The following is a 22,141-nucleotide window of genomic DNA, read 5'->3' as shown; positions in this document are numbered from 1 at the left end:
GCGGGAGTGCTGCTGCACTCCCAGCGCCGCACTCTCCCCAGTGCGCCACGGGCTTGGCCCTGTAAGGAGTTTTGATTTGGTTTTTGTGCCAGTGAAATCCTCTAATGTTATTTTTGTGAGATAAGAAATTTGTCTTATAGATTGATGAATAATTTCTATATATTGGACACTTTTTATTGCATTTTTTACATAGTATTTCACCTAAATAATTTTTTCTGTTGTTCCTTAATAACTGAATGACGTCAGAAGTTCTGAATATTTGGTTGCTTTAGGTATAAAAAAGGACTTTATTACTGGAAAATTTATTTTTGTTTTCTTAGTGAAAAGTGGTATATTTCCTTGCGTAAGCATTTCCATATTATAGGGATGAAGATAGTGACCTTGAAGAAAGAGACAGTAAACAACCTAAGGAAACCTTGAAAAGAGTGACCTTTGCTTCAGTAGATGAGGAAACTGAAGATAAAGATGTTTTACATGTAAAGAGAGTTTCTAATGAAGTGAAATCCTCTTTTGAAAAAAAACAGGAAAAGGTAATTATTAGGAATTTAAGGAATTTTCTATATGCTTAACATGATTGGAACTCAAAGAATATTAACTAATCTACCATGTTTTTCTTGTTGGAAGTATTAACCATCCTTAAAAAAAAATTTTTTTTGCTGTCACTCTTTAAAGCATGCTGTATATAGATGCCATATGGAAAGTGTCTAATTTGCAAAAATTAGTGCCTACATTTCGCATCCTGTGGCTTTCACTTTGGGGCCCATGTGTAAAACCTTTGTTTCTTTTCTCTGTCCCTGGTGTCTTCATACCTTTCACACATTTTTCCTGATTAGCTGTCCTGAGAGCCTCTCCTTGTAACTGTTTCAGCTGGAGGATACTGCCTATCTTTTTAAGGTGCTCTGCAAATAATTTTTGTGAGTGAATTTTAATTAATCTCAAACACATCTTCTAGAGTTGACAAAAATTGTTTTCTTATGACATGATTTCAAACAAATGAAATGTCATTTCATTTTAATACATGTAATCTGACTCCAGTCATTTGGTTCTATCATTTATTCACCTTAAAATTATTTCATACTATTTGAATTGAAAAAGGCAGATAACGAAAGATACCAAGGATATCAAAAGAACAGAAAAGATTTATAAATAAGATAATCCAAGTTAAATTCATGATTGTCAGATTGCCCCTAGAAGAGAAAGTCTAAAGAAAAAAAAGCACCATAAAAGAAGGTAATAGTATCCTCCCACCTCACCCCTCCTACCCTCCCCCCAACAAAAAAGAAAGGAGGTTTGGTTTTACTGTGGAATTATATCAAACCTTCAAGAAATAGATGATTTTATGCTATTTAATCAATTCCCACATAAAGAGTAAAGTAAAACTTCCAACCTTTTTTCTTGTGAAGCTGTTATAACATAAAAACTGAAACCTGACAAAAATAGCATTTAAAAACACACACACACACACAATATCTCATTTATTTAATAGTGATGCAAAAATCCAAGATAGCATAATGAAAAAATAATGCCCCACAACCAAGTGGGCCTCATTCTCTTGATTCAGAGTTAGGAAATCAAATATAAGTTTTGGTTATAAGAGGTTAAGGAGAAAAACCATATGTCACCTCCATATATGTTAGAAAGACATTTGTTAAATATCCATTCCTGATTTTTTTCTTACTACTAGTGAAATACAAATGCATTTAAACAAGGTCAAGGGTTCAGATCCCTGCACTGGACAGACCCTCCCTCCCACCCCCCACAAAAAGAAGGAGGTACAAGTGCATCAAGCCAAAAGCTGCCATCATGCTTAGTGGTGAACTTGTAGAAGCATCCCTTTAAAATCAGGAATAAGACAAAATGTCCACTATTACAATCACAGTGTGATTTAACGTTCTTTTAGAAATGTTAGCCAGTGCACCTACAAAAGAAAAAGATGAGGTGAGGAAAGCTAAAATGTAAGCATTAATATTTGCAGAGGATATTAGAAAATCCAAATGGATAAACTGAAATGCTGTTAGGAAAAATAAGAGAATTCTTTAAGGTAGTTGAAAAAGCTGGCATTTTATACACTTAAAGTCATAATTGTTATTTTTTAGAAGTTAGAGATAATTAGGATTTGGGTGTGGAGTCAGAAGGGTCAGGCTTCATCAGACACTAATACTCTAATAAAAAAATTACTTAACTTTAGAATGCTGTAATAATTAAAATTGATAGTGGCTTGTGAATAGATACATCATCTGAATAGAATAGAGCCCAGAAATATATAACCAAATGCTTCGGGGGGACTTTAGTATATCATATATGCGGCATTTCAAATCAGTGGGGAAAAGAGATAATCTGCAGCTCCCCCCACCTCAGGCAACAGGAATAGGAAATCATTGGCATAATAAAAAGGTGACAAGAATGAAAAAGAATTATATTGAGAAATAATCCATTTCCTGCTTTTCCACTTATCAAAATATTATTTGCTTTTACACAAATGTAAGTCTAATTTTATTTCCTAAATGTATAATAACTCTTTTGTCTCTTTCTTAGATGAATGAAAAAATTGCATCTTTAGAAAAAGAGTTGTTGGACAAAAAGCCCTGGCAGCTTCAAGGGGAAGTGACTGCACAGAAGCGACCAGAGAATAGCCTTCTGGAGGAGACCCTGCACTTTGACCATGCCGTCAGGATGGGTATGTGCCTGCTGGGCGTCTGCAAGTGTTCATTGCTTCTGTGCTTTTTCTGAGGTTCCATTTCATAGAAAGATTTGGGGGGATGATGTTTCTTTTCCCACAACTTTTTATTTTAAAAACCTGCAAACATACAGGAAAGTTGAAAAAAACAGTACAATGAAATCTGTATGCCATTCAGCTGGATTTACCAATTGTTAACATTTTGCCTTATTTGCTTTCTCTCCCCAGTGAATGTGTGGGATTGTGTATGTGCCTCTTTTTTCCCTGAAGCATTTGAAACTAAGTTGCCAATATCGTGATCCTTCACTCCAAAGGACTTTTACATGTATCTCCTAAGAACTAGGACATTCACCTATATAAATAACCACAATGCCGTTAGTCCATCCAAGAAATTTAACATCAATACATTAATGATACCTAATGTATAGATTTCTTGTAGTGATCTGTGTACAAGGTTTCCATCTTGTCACTGTCCACTAATTAAATTGTGAACGCCAGCCTGGAACCCTGCTCATCTCATTGAATTCTTTCTTGTATCCATTAAGTCAAAGTGAGTTTCCATTTTATTTCAGTGGAAGAGAGAATGGAAAAGAGGGGAGAATCTCCAGGTGCATGGGATAAAAGTGTCAGCACTTATTACCATGTATGTTCTAGTTTTGTGGCTCTCAAACTTGAGGGAGTGTCAGAGGCTATTAAAATGAAGATGATCCCCTTCCCCACTTTCTGATTTAGGAGGTGTGGGGTTGGCCCAAGAATTTGCATTTCTAATAAGTTTCCATGTGTTGCTGATGCTGCAGGTCCAAGGACTGCAGTTTGAGAATCAGTGATCTAGTTAAATATCTACCTAATGAATACATGTTATATTTCCTTTAGCACCTGTGATCACAGAGGAAACCACCCTTCAACTAGAAGATATCATTAAACAGAGGATAAGAGATCAAGTCAGTAAGAACTAAATTTAACTTAATATAAATTTTACTGAAATTTTTAGAAATGATATTAGAGTATGTTGGGAGTAGGAATAATGCTGTCTTTATTTTCACTTAATAATGTTCTTCACTTCCAAGCCTTAACGTCTAGACTAAGGGTGTCTCCAGCTTCTGTTGTGTGAGGCACTGCTTTCCACTAGCATCCGGGAAGGACACTTGTCATGCCAGAGGAGAGAGGGATAGCTGGAAACTGTTGCCAGTGTCCTCCCTCTTATGTCTTGCTGACCTTTTGGGTGGTGTGGATGAAGCTGGTGGAGAGGAGTGGGGGTGGTGACTGGTGTCTGACTTGCTGTGATCACACCTTGGTTTTAGCACACTATCTGATGTGACAAATCGAGGATGTATCTTTTCAAATGTTAAAAACCTAGCAAAGAATTTTTGTTTAAGAATTGATCTGGGCCGGCCCGGTGGCGCACTGGATAAGTGCGCCGCTTGGGAAGCGCAGCGGCGCTCCCACCCGAGGGTTCGGATCCCACATACAGACCGGTTCCCGCTCACTGGCTGAGCGAGGCGCGGGGGCAACGCCGAGGGTTGCAATCCCGTTGCCGGTCCCCGGTCCGGTACGGGGGCAACACTGAGGGTTGCGATCCGTTGCCGGACACGGAAAAAGACAAAAGACAAAAAAAAAAAAAGAATTGATCTGATTTTGTAAGCTTACAGTAGAACTTAGGTATATGGCATGTATGGTAAAAGATGGCTTTATAACATGTAGAATGTTTGCCTACACTTCTGTGTCTAAAGTAGAAAGCTTTTGAAGGGTGGGTACCATATGCAGAGAACTCGAAGTTTGAAATGAAATAAGATAAACTCAAGGCTTGACTTTTAGACAAACCGTGATGGGGAAATGTGGAGTTAAAGTTGGTAACCATGAGAAAGTCTTATTTAAAACAAAAACAGAAATGAAGTTTGAAATGAAACAAGATAAACTCAAGGCTTGACTTTTAGACAAACCGTGACGGGGAAATGTGGAGTTAAAGTTGGTAACCATGAGAAAGTCTTATTTAAAACAAAAACAGAAAAAGATATTTGAGTTATGCCCTCTTTGCTTTTCATAATGCTTATTCTTTATTACTTGAATAGTCATTTCAGAGGTTGAAAATTACTTTTTGCTACAATATGATTACTGTGGAATAATAAATATTCCAGAGGAAGATTCTCAAGTAAGCCTAGAAATAAATGATAGATTTTTGTTAACTTACGTTCCACCTGCCCTTTATATTTCAGGCTTGGGATGATGTAGTACGTAAAGAAAAACCTAAAGAGGATGTGTATGAATATAAAAAGCGTATAACCTTAGACCATGAGAAGAGTAAATTGAGCCTGGCTGAAATTTATGAACAGGAATATATCAAACTCAACCAGGTAAGGAAGCCTCTAAGGCACAGCCATTGTTATCAAAGGAATAGAAGTAGAACCAGGCTTTTCGTGACTGGTGAAATCATGAAACAAATCTTGAGTGCTCAGTCACCTTGTTTAAATGTGAGACAGAGCATGCTAGGAATAGAGGGGATATAGTATCCCCTCTGAAAGTGAGGGGTTGGGGGAGTTTTGCTTTGCAATTAGACATTGGTCACCTGGTACTTTTACATATAGTTATTAACTTTCTAGCAATCTTTATGATAGTGCTACAATTTTAAAATAATTTCTCATTGGTATTTTGAAGTTACTGATATATGTTATAGGATTATCTATGACTTCATCTGAAGTTTAGGTCTATTTTTTTCTTGTACTTAAATTCTAAAAGAAATCTGTGGTTAAACAGCAGGACAAAGTCATATTCCTAAGAACAGTATGTTCTTGTATAATAATTGGATTATTCTTATTTGATTTATTGGGAATGTGATCAACATGTGCTTAGGGATGAGGTGGCATCTTTATTTCGCTAAAGCAATTTAAGATTCCTACCAGATTTCCTTAATTTATGCTACTCAGGCAGCAACAACAAACAATGCCCTGATGCCACTGTGAAGTTGAAGAATTGGAAAGACTTGAATGACCGGTGTGCTCACAGCGCTCACTGGCTGAGCGCGGTGTAGCCAGTCTCAAAAAGGACAAAAAAAAAAAAAAAGATTCTTCCTGGCCGCTTTGCAACACAAGGTGGTAGCTGGAGGAAGATGTGTACAGCTTTAGACAATGCTTATTGAACATCTCCTGGTTACTTTGAAGAGAGTCAGTAAAAACAGAAAGTATTTGGTATCTGTGAGAGTTAAAAATTAAATTAGGTATGTAATATAACAACTTGTGCCACCTGTGCAAATGTTAGTTTTATTTCTCTGTCAGTTTTTGAGTATGGACTTGGAGTTCTAGTAAATAATTAGCAAGGCTAATTCAAGACCCATTCCATGAGGAGGCCAAGTCTGGGGAAAATGATCACTGTTTCCCATAGCTCACTGTCCATTCTAGTGGTAACAAGTGAGATAGTGGTAGACAGCACACAAGAGAGCCTTTAACTCACAGTAGTGTCTGTGATGTGGATCAGGAAAATGCTAAACAGTTGTCCCTGAGTATATGTGGGGGATTGGTTCCAGGACCGCTCGCATATGCCAATACCTGCAGTCAGCTTTACGGAACCCATGTGTGTAAAAGGTCAGCCCTCCATATACGCAAGTTCCACATTCCAAGAACACTTGTGTTTTTGAAAGAAAAATCCAAATAGTAGTGGGCCCGTGCAGTTCAAACCCATGTTGTTCATTTGTCAGCTGTATGTCGAATATTTGATTTCACAGATATTGTTACCTATGATGAGGTGAAAGGGCATGTTGGGGATTTTAAAAATGTGAGTAAAGTTAAAATGGTAAGAATTAATAGGGCTGGTCAGTTAGCTCACTCAGTAGAATGTGGTGCTGATAACACCAAGGGCAAAATTTCATATCCCCGTGCTGGCCAGTTGCAAAAAAAAAAAAAAAAAAAAAAAGTAATGCCTGGCCATGGTGGGAAGGTGGGTGCTGATGGGAGACAGTGGAAACAGACCTAGATGCATCTCTGGCATCAGGGGCACAGAGGCAGAGAGCCGCTCACTTCTAGTTCTGGTGGGTCTTCTTTCCCATAACTTAATAACTTAATAAACGAATAAACAAACAAAAAACTCTTAGCCTTTTAGAATAATCCTTTGGGACCAGAGGAAAAGAGAACAAAAATTTACCTTTTCTCCTGAGTAGAATTAAAATTATTGTCAGTTTTTCTAGTGTGATTTATCAGAATTAAAGGAAAAAAAAGTCTTTAAAATCCAAATGAATATTTGGATGATTTTGTGAAGTCTACATTAACACTTCAGTGCCTTCTTTTTTTTTTTTTTCAAATTTTATGTTATGTGAGATTCAGATTTTATGTTATGTGAGGTTTAGGGCAGTTTTACACAACCACTACCTACCTCTAGTTCCAAAACATGTTCTCACCCCCGCCCACTGCAGTAGCTGCCTGGTCCTTCCTCCCCCCAGCCCCTGCCAGCTGCTGATCTATGTTCTCCCTCTGTGGTTTAACTATTCTGGGTATTTCATATAAATGGAATCATACAATGTGTATCTTCTGTGTCTCTTCTTTCACTTAGCATAGTGTTTTGAAGATCGTGGCATGTGTCAGTACTTCACTTCTTTTTTATTGCTAAGTCCTATTCCATTGCACATACACACTCACGTACACCACAGTGTGTTTATTTGTCCATTGGTGGGCATTGAGCAGCGCCACCCTTTGGCTGTTGCACACAGTGCTGTGTACATGTATTTGTTTGAGTACTTGTTTTTAATTGTCTTGGGTGTATACATAGTGGAATTGCTGCATCATACGTAATTCTCTATTTACCTTTTTTTAAGGGGGAGTGGGAGTAGCTGGCTGGTATAGGGACCTGAACCCTTGACTTTGGTTTTACAAGGCCACGCTCTAACCAACTGAGCTAACCGGCTAGCCCTGTTTAGGTTTTTGAGGAACTGTCAAACTCATTGCCACCACCGCTGCACCATTTCACTTTCCCACCAGTGATGCATGGGGCTCCAGTTTCTCTACATGCTTGTCAACACTTGTTATCCCCACCCCCTCTCCCCCTTTTATTCCTAGCAGGAATAGCTTAGTTCTTGACAGAAGTAAATACCAAGGGTATTAAATTGTAAGTTATGGATGTTAGACTAATGGTTACTGTAGCTCCTCAAATGCACATCACACATCTTCTTTACCAGGTTCTTGCACCATTGTGGTACCTTTAATTTTGCCTTTGGGCTGGTTTTATTTTGTAGCCAAAGCCTTGGTGGTGAGAAATTGGGAGTACCCTCATGGGCCTTTAGTGTTTTGTCCTGTGATATATATTATGCTACTTAGTCTGACAGTGTTAAACTTTTTTTCTAAGCAAAAAACAGCGGAAGAAGAAAATCCAGAGCATGTAGAAATTCAGAAAATGATGGATTCCCTCTTCTTAAAATTAGATGCCCTCTCAAACTTTCACTTCATCCCTAAACCGGTAAGTATGTTAACAGTTTGCTGTGCAAATACGGGAGATAAGACTTTACCTTTGAGCTTTTGTGAGACTAGTTCTTTAGTTTCATGGCGCAAACCTGCAGTAATTCCCCATAAACTACAGACAGAGCCTTCATGGGGAAAGCTCACTTCTGGTCCCATGGTAATTCTGGCTCCCCACTTTTGGTCTAACCTAATCTCCAATGGGCCCCTTTCAGACCCTCAGCCTTAGCCACAGGGACTCTACCCCCTCAGTCTTCTGCTGCATTTCCATTGTGTGATGAAACACACGTTTGGAGACATGCCATGTCTATACCTGGCTTTTATTGAGTACCTGCTCCATGCCATATAGTCCTTTATGTACATTAGCTCTCAGTTGACAAAACATTAAGGCAGATACATACTACTACTTCCACTTTGCAGATGAGGAAACAGGCTTAGGAGGTAAGAGAATCAGAACTGGGCCCACGCTCTCCCCACTGCATGTTGCTCCCTTGGCCAGGCCCAGACCTCTCCAATGCTCTCTGTGTATCTGACTCTCACCCAGACTTAGCTCAGGACCTGCCTACACCTTAGAGCTTCGTCTCTTACTCACCACCTTCTGTGAACCCATGAAACATACTTGTTTATTTGGTACTTGCTCTCCTGTTGCCCTTTAGTTGTCTGTGTTGTAGTCTGAAATGAAATGTCATGAATGAAGGACTAGTCTAGGTGTCAGAAACCTGAGTCTCATTCTGCTAACTAGCTCCATGAGACTAACTCAGAAACCTGAGTCTCATTCTGCTAACTAGCTGCATGAAGGCAAATCACTTCACCCTTCATCTGTACAGACGAGGTAGACTCCGAGGTCTTTTTTGATTCAATTATGGTTAGATGATTTTTCCTATTCGAGTAATTTGTCTTCTGACATTTGTCTTCTGAATTTTTGTTTCTGTTTTTTTTTTTTTTTAATGAAGGTGTTATTTACATGAGAGTAAGTTTTTGATGGCAAGAACCATCTTTGGATTCCCAGAATGCCTAGTGTGGGCTATGTAAACAGATGAGGAGATAAGTGAAATTCTGAATCCCTCTTGGCCAGAATGTATTATTGTGAAAAAGTCTTAAGTCTTATTGATGTGAAGACATAGGCCCTTCCCTGGGTCTTACCAGGCCCTGTGGGATATGGCTCCTTCCCACCCCTCTGGTCTCCCTGGCTTGCTGCCTCTGAGCACGCTGGCCTTTTGTTTCCTTCATTGGGCTGAGTCCCTCCCTTTCTTGCACCTTCTTGCCGTGCTCTTCCCTTGGCCCAGTGGGCTACTCTTCCTTCTTTGCATGGCTGGTGTATCAGTCCGTTTCTGTTGCTTATAACAAATTACCTATAACTGGGTGATTTATAAAGAAAACAAAATTTATTGATTACAGTTTTGGAGGCTGGGAAGTCCAAAGTCTGGAGAACACAGCTAGTGAAGGTCTTGGTGGTGGCCACAGTGACCCACAGGTCTCACATGGCAGAAAGTGGCAAAGCAGAGAGAGACTAACCTCTCATGCTCTTCTTATAAAGCTCTCAGAACCACGCCCCTAATCATCAATATTCATCCATTCACTACTACATGGTCCTACAATCCAATTACCTCTTCAAGGGCCTACCTTTCAGTTACCATATAGGATTTCCCACCCTCCCAATAGTCACAGTGGGGTTAAGGTTTCTAATACATAAAACTTAGGGGACACAAGTCACGCTTCAGTGAGTTGAGCAGACATTCAGTCCACTATAGCTGTCTCCTCATCTCTCCGGTCTCAGGATGAGCAGACTGCCCCATGCCTCCGCCCCTGCATCTGTCACTCCTGGGCTCCTGTCCCTCGTATCTCCACAGCATGTTTGCAGTTCTCTGCTCTTCTTCAAGCTGGCACAAGATGTGTCTGCTTTCTCACCGTCCTGTCCTCACACTAGCTTGGAGCCTGACACAGGGAAGTCCTTAGATCCTTGCAATCTTGGGACTTGAAGGAGTATGTTTATGTCTACATGCCCCAACTTGAAAGCATGTCTTACATTTTTCCTCTTCAGAAATGTTGAATTGCTAGTATAGGTTCCCCTTGATGTTACTTTTCTTGTATTTAGGTCAATATTTCATATGCCATCTCTGTAGACTTTGTTTACCAATCATTAGCCATCATTTTTTGATGTTTTTGGACCGTCTCCATTTTCTTCATATTTCTCTTTAAATTGTAGAATGGAACACAGTGTTCCTAATAAACAATTGAACAGTGGTCCAGTGGAAGAAATAGTTTTTTTTCATACTCCGACGTTTTTCTCGTCCTGTTGTGTTTATGGCTTGTTTTTATTTGTGAAGTTTCACAGGGCAAGTATCTACATAGTTACCTGGAATATGGACAGGACTGTGATAAGAACAGTGAGTGGGCAGAGAAATCAGTATTATGCTTTGCAGTAGAGCCCGGCTGCCTGAAGCTCAGTCCTCCTCCTTCCCACGCTTCAGCCTTTACCCCACTCTGGCCGACAGAGGGGTTTGAAGCCATTCTCCTCTGCTCTCCCTGTCCCTCTCTCATAGAGATGTGAGAGGCAGATGTGAAGAACACTAGTTAAGTGTGTGATAAGTAATCACCATTGGCCTTTTATTTGCCATGATCAGTGTGAAACCGTTTTTAACTTCTGAATTTCTTGAATAGTTCTTTCAAGGATAGGAAAACAAACCAAACAAAAAGCAAATGACCCTTCAGTTAGCATTGCATTCTTTTTTTTTTTATAATTGATAGGTTTAACTTTTTTGATATTGTTTTAGTTTTTCAAAACAGTTCAATACCATTTCATATTTATATTTATAAAACAGTGTTTTCACTAGCTGGAAGATAACAGAATCTGTTCAGCAAGCGGTCTGTATTTTGACTCTTGTTTCCATGAGCATGATTCCTTGCATCTTTTTCCATATATTTCTCAGAGCTTCTTTTCCATAGCCAAAGGCAAGATAATGTTAACAGAAATTAATAAATTGTATTAAACAGTAGAGAGGATTGCTTGAGAATACCCGTATATGTGGCAGCTGGGAGTAGTTTAGTAACAGATGAAAGAACTGGTGTTTGAATATGGCAGAAGTGTCGCACAAAAGTGTAGAAATAAGTGCTGTAGGAAGAGTTTTGAGAGTGAAGATCCTAACATACCTGGGTCTCGTGAGAATCCATAGGCGGCTTCTGTGCCCCCTAGTTCTGCCATAATTCCAGGCAGCTTCAGACTTGGGCTGCCAACACACCTAACACTTAAATGGCCTCCACAAAGTGTTTTATATATTATACTCTAATAGGTTCACAATTCACTTATTTTATACTCTAATAGGTTCACAATTCACTTATTTTATGTTGGGGCCACTTCTGACTTCCCATTAAATAAGTTGTCTCTTTTCCAGCCTGTACCAGAGATTAAAGTGGTGTCAAATCTCCCAGCCATCACCATGGAGGACGTAGCCCCCGTGAGTGTTAGCGATGCAGCACTCCTGGCTCCGGAGGAAATCAAGGTAAGATGCTGGCATTGAAATGTTAAATATCTGTTCACAAGTTAGTTATTATAGCCAGATCTTGAATTCATGTCACTTTTCTTGAGTTTGTAGTTTTTATTCTAATGTATCTCAGCAGTTTCTGGATATAATCAAACTAATAATGTTAGAATATTCAAACACCAGTCTCCTATAATCAGGTATTATTATGAGGTTCGGGTTTAAGAATCATTATAAAAGCAGTTTTTAAATACTCACTATCATTTTCTTGTTGTAATCCAATCTGAATACTAGCAGTTACGTTAGATTTAAAATAAATTGCTTGGGCCATGCTGTGGGAACCCCAGCCAGGCCAGACCATGCCGCCCAGAGAGGCCTGAGAGCTGCTGGGCCCACAGGGCCCCAAGCCATCAGTGTTGGAACAGGCAGGTGCCATGCCATGGGAATCCCAGCTCAGGCCAGACTGCGCCACCCAGACAGGCCCAAGAGCCATCAGGTCCACTGGTCTCTGAGCCACCTGCACTGGAACAGACAGGCACCGTGCTGCAGGAATCCTGGCCCAGGCCAGTCTGCACTGCCTAGAGAGGCCTGAGAGTCACCCAGCCCACAGGGCCCTGAGCCAGCCGCACCAGAACAGGCAGGTACTGTGCCATGGTAACCCCAGCCAAGGCTAGTCCCCACAGCCCAGAGAGGCCCAAGAGCCTCCAGGCCTACAGGACGCCAAGCCACCTGCACCAAAACAGGCAGGCACCCTGCTGTAGGACTCCCAGTGCAGGCCAGTCCCTGCAGCCCAGAGGGACCCGAGCCACTAGCTCACTGGCCCTGAGGCAGCTGCACCAAATTGGTAGTCTCTGCAGGATCCAAGCCAGACACTAGGGTCGAACGAGTGGACCGTGAAATCCCCTGCCACAATGACTAAACACCAAAGGAAAGATACCAGGAATACGAAATAGCAAGAAAGTACAACACCACCAATGGAAAATAGTAACTCTCAAGCCGTAGATCCTATAAAACAGGAAGTTTTATCGGATCTTGAAATGACTGCCAAGGAATTTCCAGCAACAATTCTAAGGAAACTAAATGAGATACAAGAAAACTCAGACAACAGAAGGAAATGAGAAAAAGTATACAGGACCTGAAAGAAGAAATGTACAGAGAAGTCAATGCCCTGAAAAACAACGTAGCAGAGCTTGTGAAGCTGAAGGATTCGTTCAGTGAAAAAATTTGAAAATCTGGAGGAAATAGATAAATTTCTGGACACATACAAACTACCAAAACTGAGCCAAGATGATATAGAAAATCTGAACAGACTAATAACAATAAAAGAGATCGAAGTTGTTATCAGAAGTCTCCCAACATAGAAAAGCCCAGGACTGGATGGGTTCACTGCAGAGTTCTACCAAACCTTCAAAGAGGAATTGACACCAATTCTCTACAAACTCTTCCAAAAGATTGAAACAGAGACCATTCTCCCAAACTCATTCTATGAGGCAAACATCAACCTGATACCAAAACCTGACAATGACACAACAACAACAAAAAAAAAACTACAGGCCAATATCCTTGATGAACACAGATGCAAAAATCCTCAATAAAATACTAGCTAACAGAATACAGCAACACATACATGAAAGTATGCATCATGATCAATTGGGACTCATCCCAGGGATGCAAGGTTGGTTCAACATATGTAAATCAATAAATGTGATACACCATATCAATAAAATCAGAGACAAAGACCATATGATCATCTCTATAGATGCTGAAAAAGCATTTGACAAAATTCAACATTCATTCATGTTAAAGATTCTTTACAAGTTAAATATAGATGGAAAGTATCTCAACATAATTAATGCCATATATGATAAGCCCACGGCCAATATCATCCTGAATGGGGGTTTCCCTTAAGAACAGGAACAAGAAAAGGATGCCCACTCTCTCCACTCCTATTCAACATGGTGTTGGAAATACCAGCCAGAGCAATCAGGGAAGAGAAGGAAATAAAGGGAATCTAGATTGGAAAAGAGAAAAGATGAAGTCAAAATGTCCCTGTTTGCAGATGATATGATCCTATATATTGAACAGCCGAAAGCCTCTACAAAAAAAACCTCTTGGAGTTGATAAATGATTTCTGCAAAGTTGCAGGATACAATATCAACACACAAAAATCAGTAGCATTTCTATACTCCAACAGTGAACATGCAGAAAAAGAAATCAAGAAAGCTATCCCATTTACAATAGCCACCAAAAAAATAAAATACTTAGGAATTGAGTTAACCAAATATGTTAAAAATCTCTACAATGAGAACTACAGACCACTGTTGAGAGAAATGAAAGATGACACAAGAAGATGGAAAGATATCCCACGCTCTTGGATTGGAAGAATTAACATTGTGAAAACGTCCATATTACCCAAAGTGATCTACAGATTCAATGCAATCCCCATCAGAATTCCAATGACATTTTCCTCAGAAATGGAAAAAGCTATCCAGACATTTATTTGGAATAACAAAAGACCACAAATAGCCAAAGCAATTCTGAGAGAAAAAAAATAAAGCTGGAGGCATAACACTACATGACTTTGAAGTATACTACAAAGCTATAATAACCAAAACAGCATGGTACTGGTATAAAAACAGACACATGGATCAAGGCAGTAGAATAGAGAATCCAGAAATAAACCTATACACCTACAGCCATCTGATCTTTGATGAAGGCACCAAGTCTACATAATGGGGAAGAGAATACATCTTCATCAAATGTTGCTGAGAAAACTGTATATTCATATGTAGGAGAATGAAACTAGACTTGTACTTCTCACCATATACCAAAATCAACTCAAAATGGATTAAAGAATTATACATCCTGAAACAATAAAACTTCTTAAAGAAAACATACAGGAAGGGCCAGCCCAGTGGCGCACTGCTACAGTGCGCTGCTTGGGAGTGCGGCGGCGCCCCCGCCAAGGGTTCGGATCCCACATACAGACCGGTTCCCGCTCGCTGGCTGAGCGAGGTGGGGGTGCAGCGCTGAGGGTTGCGATCCGTTGCCGGACACGAAAAAAGACAAAAAAAAAAGAAAACATACAGGAAGGGCCAGCCCAGTGGCGCACTGCTACAGTGCGCTGCTTGGGAGTGCGGCGGCGCCCCCGCCAAGGGTTCGGATCCCACATACAGACCGGTTCCCGCTCGCTGGCTGAGCGAGGTGGGGGTGCAGCGCTGAGGGTTGCGATCCCGTTGCCGGTCTCGGTCCGGTACGGGCGCGACACTGAGGGTTGCGATCCGTTGCCGGACACGAAAAAAGACAAAAAAAAAAGAAAACATACAGGAAACACTCCAGGAAGTAGGATTGGGTACAGACTTCATGAATACAACCCCAAAAGCACAGGCAACCAAGGGATAAATAAATAAATGGGATTATATCAAACTAAAAAGCTGCACAGCAAAAGAAACAACAGAATGAAAAGACAGCAAACTGTGGGAGAGAATATTTCAAAATATATGTCTGACAAAGGATTAATGTCCAGAATATATAAGGAACTCAAATAACTTTATAGCTAAAAAACAAGTAACAATTAAAAAATGGGCAAAGCAGCTGAATAGGCATTTCTCAAAGGAAGATATACAAATGTCAACAGACACATGAAGAAATGCTCAGCATCACTCAGCATTCAGGAAATGCAAATCAAAAGCACTTTCAGATACCATCTCACTCCAGTTAGGATAGCTAATATCCAAAAGACTGAGAGTGACAAATGCTGGTGAGGTTACAGAGCAAAAGGAATCTCATACATTGTTGGACTGCAAAATGGTGCAGGCTTTATGGAAAATGGTATGGAGGTTCCTCAAACAGTTACAGATAGATCTGCCATGTGAACCAGCTATTCCACTGCTGGGAATATACCCAGAGGAATGGAAATCATCATGTGAAAGGGATACCTGTACACCAGTGTTTATCGCAGCGCTGTTTACAATAGCCAAGAGTTGGAACCAGCCCAGGTGTCCATCATCTGATGAGTGGATAAGGAAACTGTGGTATATCTACACAATGGAATACTACTCTGGTATAAAAAAGAATAAAATACTACTGTTTACAGCAACGTGGATGGACTCTGACAAAATTATATTAAATGGAATGTCAGGCACAGAAAGAGAAATGCCACACGTTCTCACTTATTTGTGGAAGCTAAAAATAAATAAATGTACAAACAAACGGGGGGGGGTGCGGGGGCTCAGGGGCAGCGGGCCCTGAACCTCCCAGTAGTCCCTTTTATTCTCCCGCCATGGGATGAGCAAGAGAGGGAACTGGTAGGATTACTCCTGCCACCCTAGTGGCCAGGAGAGCCCGGGAGGAAGGTGAGTATGCTGCCCGCCTGTTCAGCCCACAGAGAGACACTCAGACGCGGCAGGAGTTCCGTCAAGCAGTTCTGTTTATTTACACACAAGCACCTACTTTTATAAGCATATGGCAAGGGGATTTCCTAACTTGAACATATCATCTTAAAGGTCATGTGAGCATGCATCTTGCTCTAAAGCTTTGCTATTGCAATCATGTGGTGAGCACAAGCGTGGAAATATCTTTTATCCAATAATTTTAAACTATGTCTTTCCTTGGCCACTCCCCAGCGGCTTCTGTCAGGCGCCATCTTTATCTCTCCTGTCCAGGCGAATGTTTTCAACAGATTACATACATGTATGTGGGTGGGGTCATGGCTAGTTCTCTGCCCCTGGAGGAGGTGTGTGGCCTCACCAACCCCAATGGGGGTGGGGTGGGGGGGTGGGGAAGAAAACACACCAATCACAACAATTCCTTGAAGTTGTTAAGATAAGTGAACAGATATGATGTTGATGGAGGGGAAGATGGGAGAGGGAGGGGAGAAAGAGGAATTGGTAAAGGGACATGAAAATCAACTACATTGTATATTGATAAAATAAAAATAAAAAAATAGGGCCGGCCCGGTGGCTCACTGCGACAGTGCGCCGCTTGGGAGCGTGGCGGCGCTCCCGCCGAGGGTTCAGATCCCACATACAGACCGGCCGCTCACTGGCTGAGCGAGGTGCGGGAGCAACACCGAGGGTTGCGATCCAGTTGCCAGTCCCGGTCCGGTACGGGTGCGACACTGAGGGTTGCGATCTGTTGCCGGTCACGAAAAATGACAAAAAGGAAAAAAAATAATAAAAATAAAAAATAAAAAAATAAATTGGTTATATGCTAGTGATCCTTTAACATCATTATGTTCTGCCATTTGTCACCCATGTGATGCATTTCAGTGGTGGAGTTTGGATCTAGAATACAGCATTTGGATACTGGAAGAAGGTAGATATGACAAACGCAGGCAGCTCCTGCCTGTGTCGTTGGGGCTCGTGCCTTACAGAGTAACAGTGGTTACTGGCCGTCTTCCTTGTCTTCCTGCTGCCTTGGCAGCAGGGCCCTCTTCCTTCCTCACTTGTTTTGCTACACCCACCCCAGCCCTTCTTTCACTCTCCTGCCACCTCAGTACAGGTGACAGCCCTGGCAAGATAGGCTGGCAGCTGAGGAGAACAGACAGAAAATGGATCCTACTGGAGGGATGCTTCCCTTCCCTCTGTCTGTTCCTCGAGGTCTGAGAATCCCTGTCCTCATCCCAGTGGCTGTCATTAGCACCTTAGAGATGAGGCTGCCTCAGGTGTGTCCTTGACGTCCAGGCTGGAGTCTGAATGCTGTAGAGGGTTTGCATCTCTGTGCTGTCAGCTTGAGAACCCAGCCCACCATGCTGCCTTTATGATTTCATACGGGAACTGAACCATCCCCATAAGTGTGTTCTGTCAAAGAGTGAGTTCCAGGTTTTGAAAAGCTCAGTTTCAAAAGATTTTTGGAACGTGGGATTGGGGAGGGGGTGGCCCTGCAGCCCACCCCCACCATTACATTCAGCCCACCGGTGCGCCGNCTGTCCTCATCCCAGTGGCTGTCATTAGCACCTTAGAGATGAGGCTGCCTCAGGTGTGTCCCTGACGTCCAGGCTGGAGTCTGAATGCTGTAGAGGGTTTGCATCTCTGTGCTGTCAGCTTGAGAACCCAGCCCACCATGCTGCTTTTATGATTTCATACGGGAACTGAACCATCCCCATAAGTGTGTTCTGTCAAAGAGTGAGTTCCAGGTTTTGAAAAGCTCAGTTTCCAAAGATTTTTGGAACGTGGGATTGGGGAGGGGGTGGCCCTGCAGCCCACCCCCACCATTACATTCAGCCCACCGGTGCGCCGCACGATCTCTTCTGTCCCAGCGTCCTGAGTTGCTATGGGCTGGATTAACTAATAGGTCAGTGGTTCTTTTTTCACAGGAGAAAAATAAAGCTGGAGATGTAAAAACAGCTGGTGAGAAAACAGCTACAGACAAGAAGCGAGAAAGGAGGAAAAAGAAACATCAAAAGCGTATGAAAATAAAACAGAAGGAGAAGCAGAGAAAACTGCTGGAAAAGAGCAACCCAGATCAAGCAGGGAAACACAGCAAAGCAGCAGCTTCGGAGAAGTTAAAAGAGCTGACTAAAACAGGCAAGGTGTCCTTGCTAAAGGTAAGGACGAGGGAAGGAAGGCTGCTGAAGGGGAATTCCGTGGGAAAGTGGATGGCAGGGCTTAGGCACTGTTGGCTGATGCAGCCCCGGTAGGGTCGAGGTGCACGCAGCCAACCGTCTAGAACTGCAGCGTGAGTTGCACTCGGTTTTTCATGTGAGGACGTCACTGTAACCTGGGTTCTGGCAGCAGTTTTTCTTCTACCCCTTCTCCTTTAAATTATAGAAACATTGTAGCAGCTTAGAACACCTGCATGCTAACTGATTTGGTTTTTGTAAAGCTAGTTCTTTTTCATATTTATACTTTTATATATTGTTGTAATCATACTGTACTATTTTTGGCTTTTTTCACTTTCAAGCCCATTTTATACCATGAGCATGTATTGTTTTTTATTGCAGGACAAAGGTAAAGACAAGGCCTTAAAGTCGTCTCGAGCATTCTTTTCTAAATTACAAGATCAAGTAAAAATGCAAATCAACGATGTAAAGAGAACAGAAAAGAAAAAGAAGAAAAGACAGGATATTTCTATTCACAAATTAAAGCTGTAATATATTTTGAATATAATCCAAATATTAATATATAAGCTTACATTTTCTCATTGTTCTGTTTTACAATAAAATTTTTAAGAACTTTTAATTGCATCAGTAATAGATACTTGAGAATTCCGTGGTGTGTGACTACAGACTCTAAGCTGTGTCTGCGAAGCCCTTCAGTCTTTCCTGGTTGTAACTCACACCAGCTGGTGAGCAAGAGCTGGCCTGCAGGCTGAGAAGGGCAAAGCCAGCCACTCTTCTTGCCACTAGTGGTCTGCAGCTGAGGTCCCCACCCTTCTTGAATTTCCAAGCATATGCCTTATGTATTTCCTTTTAGGAAAATGATCTCATGTCACCTGAGCAAAGGCTTACTGTATCATCAGATGCAGAGAGGACAGGTCTGATCTATAAGTGACAGAAGATCAGTTTAGCTGGGAAGGTAGATCAGCAGTCTACAGAGTCTTCTTTGACCACCAGGTGCTCATTGCTTCAATTTTCTCATGCAGGGAAAATTTCCTTTTCTCTGACAGGATCTATTATGATGTGATAGAAACACATTAAGCCTTATTACCAATGGGTAGAGGATGAGAACAAGACTTAACCAAAGTGACAGGAAAAGCCCTCTGGGTTTTCATCAACAGGGACCAGTGGTCAGGAAGAGCCTGTGCTCTGCGTTCTTGTTTATTAATGAAGAAGATGGCTGTGGCCGGTAGAACTAGGTGCACGGGGCTGGATTAAGCACCGGTTGTTTTAGTCTGTTTTAGTCCATTTGTGCTGCTATAAAAAAATACCTGAGATTGGGTAATTCTAAACAGAGTTTATTACTTACAGTTCTGAAGGCTGGGAAGTCCACAATCACGATATTAGCAAATTTGGTGTCTGGGGAGGGCTGCTGTCTGGTTCAAGATGGCACCTTGTTGCAGGTATGTTTCAGTGGGGAGACAGAAAATAAACAGAATAATTACAGCGTGTAAAAAGTGGTTTGTAATTGAGGGGTGGGCAGGAGCAGTTCTACTTTATAGGCAGAGTGTCGGAGAGGGTGTCCCTAGAGAGGTGNCTGTCCTCATCCCAGTGGCTGTCATTAGCACCTTAGAGATGAGGCTGCCTCAGGTGTGTCCCTGACGTCCAGGCTGGAGTCTGAATGCTGTAGAGGGTTTGCATCTCTGTGCTGTCAGCTTGAGAACCCAGCCCACCATGCTGCTTTTATGATTTCATACGGGAACTGAACCATCCCCATAAGTGTGTTCTGTCAAAGAGTGAGTTCCAGGTTTTGAAAAGCTCAGTTTCCAAAGATTTTTGGAACGTGGGATTGGGGAGGGGGTGGCCCTGCAGCCCACCCCCACCATTACATTCAGCCCACCGGTGCGCCGCACGATCTCTTCTGTCCCAGCGTCCTGAGTTGCTATGGGCTGGATTAACTAATAGGTCAGTGGTTCTTTTTTCACAGGAGAAAAATAAAGCTGGAGATGTAAAAACAGCTGGTGAGAAAACAGCTACAGACAAGAAGCGAGAAAGGAGGAAAAAGAAACATCAAAAGCGTATGAAAATAAAACAGAAGGAGAAGCAGAGAAAACTGCTGGAAAAGAGCAACCCAGATCAAGCAGGGAAACACAGCAAAGCAGCAGCTTCGGAGAAGTTAAAAGAGCTGACTAAAACAGGCAAGGTGTCCTTGCTAAAGGTAAGGACGAGGGAAGGAAGGCTGCTGAAGGGGAATTCCGTGGGAAAGTGGATGGCAGGGCTTAGGCACTGTTGGCTGATGCAGCCCCGGTAGGGTCGAGGTGCACGCAGCCAACCGTCTAGAACTGCAGCGTGAGTTGCACTCGGTTTTTCATGTGAGGACGTCACTGTAACCTGGGTTCTGGCAGCAGTTTTTCTTCTACCCCTTCTCCTTTAAATTATAGAAACATTGTAGCAGCTTAGAACACCTGCATGCTAACTGATTTGGTTTTTGTAAAGCTAGTTCTTTTTCATATTTATACTTTTATATATTGTTGTAATCATACTGTACTATTTTTGGCTTTTTTCACTTTCAAGCCCATTTTATACCATGAGCATGTATTGTTTTTTATTGCAGGACAAAGGTAAAGACAAGGCCTTAAAGTCGTCTCGAGCATTCTTTTCTAAATTACAAGATCAAGTAAAAATGCAAATCAACGATGTAAAGAGAACAGAAAAGAAAAAGAAGAAAAGACAGGATATTTCTATTCACAAATTAAAGCTGTAATATATTTTGAATATAATCCAAATATTAATATATAAGCTTACATTTTCTCATTGTTCTGTTTTACAATAAAATTTTTAAGAACTTTTAATTGCATCAGTAATAGATACTTGAGAATTCCGTGGTGTGTGACTACAGACTCTAAGCTGTGTCTGCGAAGCCCTTCAGTCTTTCCTGGTTGTAACTCACACCAGCTGGTGAGCAAGAGCTGGCCTGCAGGCTGAGAAGGGCAAAGCCAGCCACTCTTCTTGCCACTAGTGGTCTGCAGCTGAGGTCCCCACCCTTCTTGAATTTCCAAGCATATGCCTTATGTATTTCCTTTTAGGAAAATGATCTCATGTCACCTGAGCAAAGGCTTACTGTATCATCAGATGCAGAGAGGACAGGTCTGATCTATAAGTGACAGAAGATCAGTTTAGCTGGGAAGGTAGATCAGCAGTCTACAGAGTCTTCTTTGACCACCAGGTGCTCATTGCTTCAATTTTCTCATGCAGGGGTTGATGGTGAAGGAGAAGGGGACAAGCCCAGGACAGACCCTTGGAAAGCCGGCGGGGCTGGGGTGCGAGCGCAGAGGGAGGACGGAGGAGGGCAGGGGCGAGGCCGAGCGGCTTCTCCTGATCCCGCCCTGTCCTGGGCAGGAGTCGCAGCGCAGGCTGCGTGGTGGGGGCTGCGGGAGGCAGGGGAGGGGGAGCGGTCCGGCACAGGGGGGACAGACCTCTCCTTGCGCTGAGCGGCAGGAGCACGTGCCTGTTCTCAGCCTGGGGTCTGCGGTGAGGTGACAGCAGTCAGCCTGGTCCTGTGACTGCCTGCAGGAGATCAGGGCCCTGGGGGCAGCCAAGAGCAGGCGTCCGTGTGCGCACGTGCTGGGGTTGCTGGGCCGGGGAGAGGCTGCGGGTACAGGAGGCGCCCGCCTGGGGCTGGAGGTGACTCACTCGGTGGGGGTGGGGAGTGTGAGGGGCTGGAGCAGTGGCCTTGGCAGCCCCGTATCTGGGGCGGGGGCAGTGGCGAGAAGGTTCTGAGTGGCCTGGGCACGTGGTTGGCAGAAGAGGGGCGGAGAAAGGGGGTAATCGGAGGGGGTCTGGGAACTGAGGGAGTGCTCTGCCCTCACAGATGTCAAAGCCGTGGTGATGGGAGGTGGAGCAAGGATGAGGTGACGGTTTCGGAAGGTGACAGAAGCCGCTGGCCGGTGCAGGGAGATCAGCAGATGCCCTCAAGGAGAGACGTGCGCTTCCCAGGAACGCAGGGTGTTGG

General features: G+C 42.4%; 2 protein-coding genes across 2 annotated transcripts in view; both read left to right on the top strand.

Annotated features, from left to right (window-relative positions):
- The window catches only part of LOC103587132 (U3 small nucleolar ribonucleoprotein protein MPP10), a 23,541-nt gene extending 4,817 nt beyond the window's left edge, over positions 1-18,724 (top strand). Inside the window, exons 4-11 of the mRNA XM_008568547.1 lie at positions 365-530; positions 2,536-2,677; positions 3,551-3,618; positions 4,891-5,028; positions 8,003-8,113; positions 11,505-11,612; positions 17,908-18,138; positions 18,535-18,724. Coding sequence (XP_008566769.1) covers positions 365-530; positions 2,536-2,677; positions 3,551-3,618; positions 4,891-5,028; positions 8,003-8,113; positions 11,505-11,612; positions 17,908-18,138; positions 18,535-18,684 — 1,114 coding nt within the window. The 3' untranslated portion in view covers positions 18,685-18,724. The remainder of the gene's footprint in view (positions 1-364; positions 531-2,535; positions 2,678-3,550; positions 3,619-4,890; positions 5,029-8,002; positions 8,114-11,504; positions 11,613-17,907; positions 18,139-18,534) is intronic.
- Positions 18,725-19,575: 851 nt separating this feature from the next.
- On the top strand, positions 19,576-20,933 carry MPHOSPH10 (M-phase phosphoprotein 10 (U3 small nucleolar ribonucleoprotein)). The gene is made up of 3 exons (XM_008568551.1): positions 19,576-19,592; positions 19,858-20,347; positions 20,744-20,933. The coding sequence occupies exons 1-3, from the start codon at positions 19,576-19,578 to the stop codon at positions 20,891-20,893; spliced, it is 657 nt and encodes a 218-aa protein (XP_008566773.1). The 3' UTR covers positions 20,894-20,933.
- Positions 20,934-22,141: the final 1,208 nt, after the last annotated feature.

Source organism: Galeopterus variegatus, unplaced genomic scaffold (genome assembly GCF_000696425.1).
Source record: "Galeopterus variegatus unplaced genomic scaffold, G_variegatus-3.0.2 Scaffold422, whole genome shotgun sequence".
Lineage (NCBI taxonomy): Eukaryota > Metazoa > Chordata > Mammalia > Dermoptera > Cynocephalidae > Galeopterus > Galeopterus variegatus.
The sequence above is the reverse complement of the archived record's forward strand: the minus strand, read 5'-3'. Positions and strand labels throughout refer to the sequence as shown.

Coding starts and splice junctions, on each gene's coding strand:
- MPHOSPH10 (XM_008568551.1), top strand. Junction 20,348..20,743: donor GCAAGGTGTCCTTGCTAAAG/GTAAGGACGAGG, acceptor TTTTTATTGCAG/GACAAAGGTAAAGACAAGGC.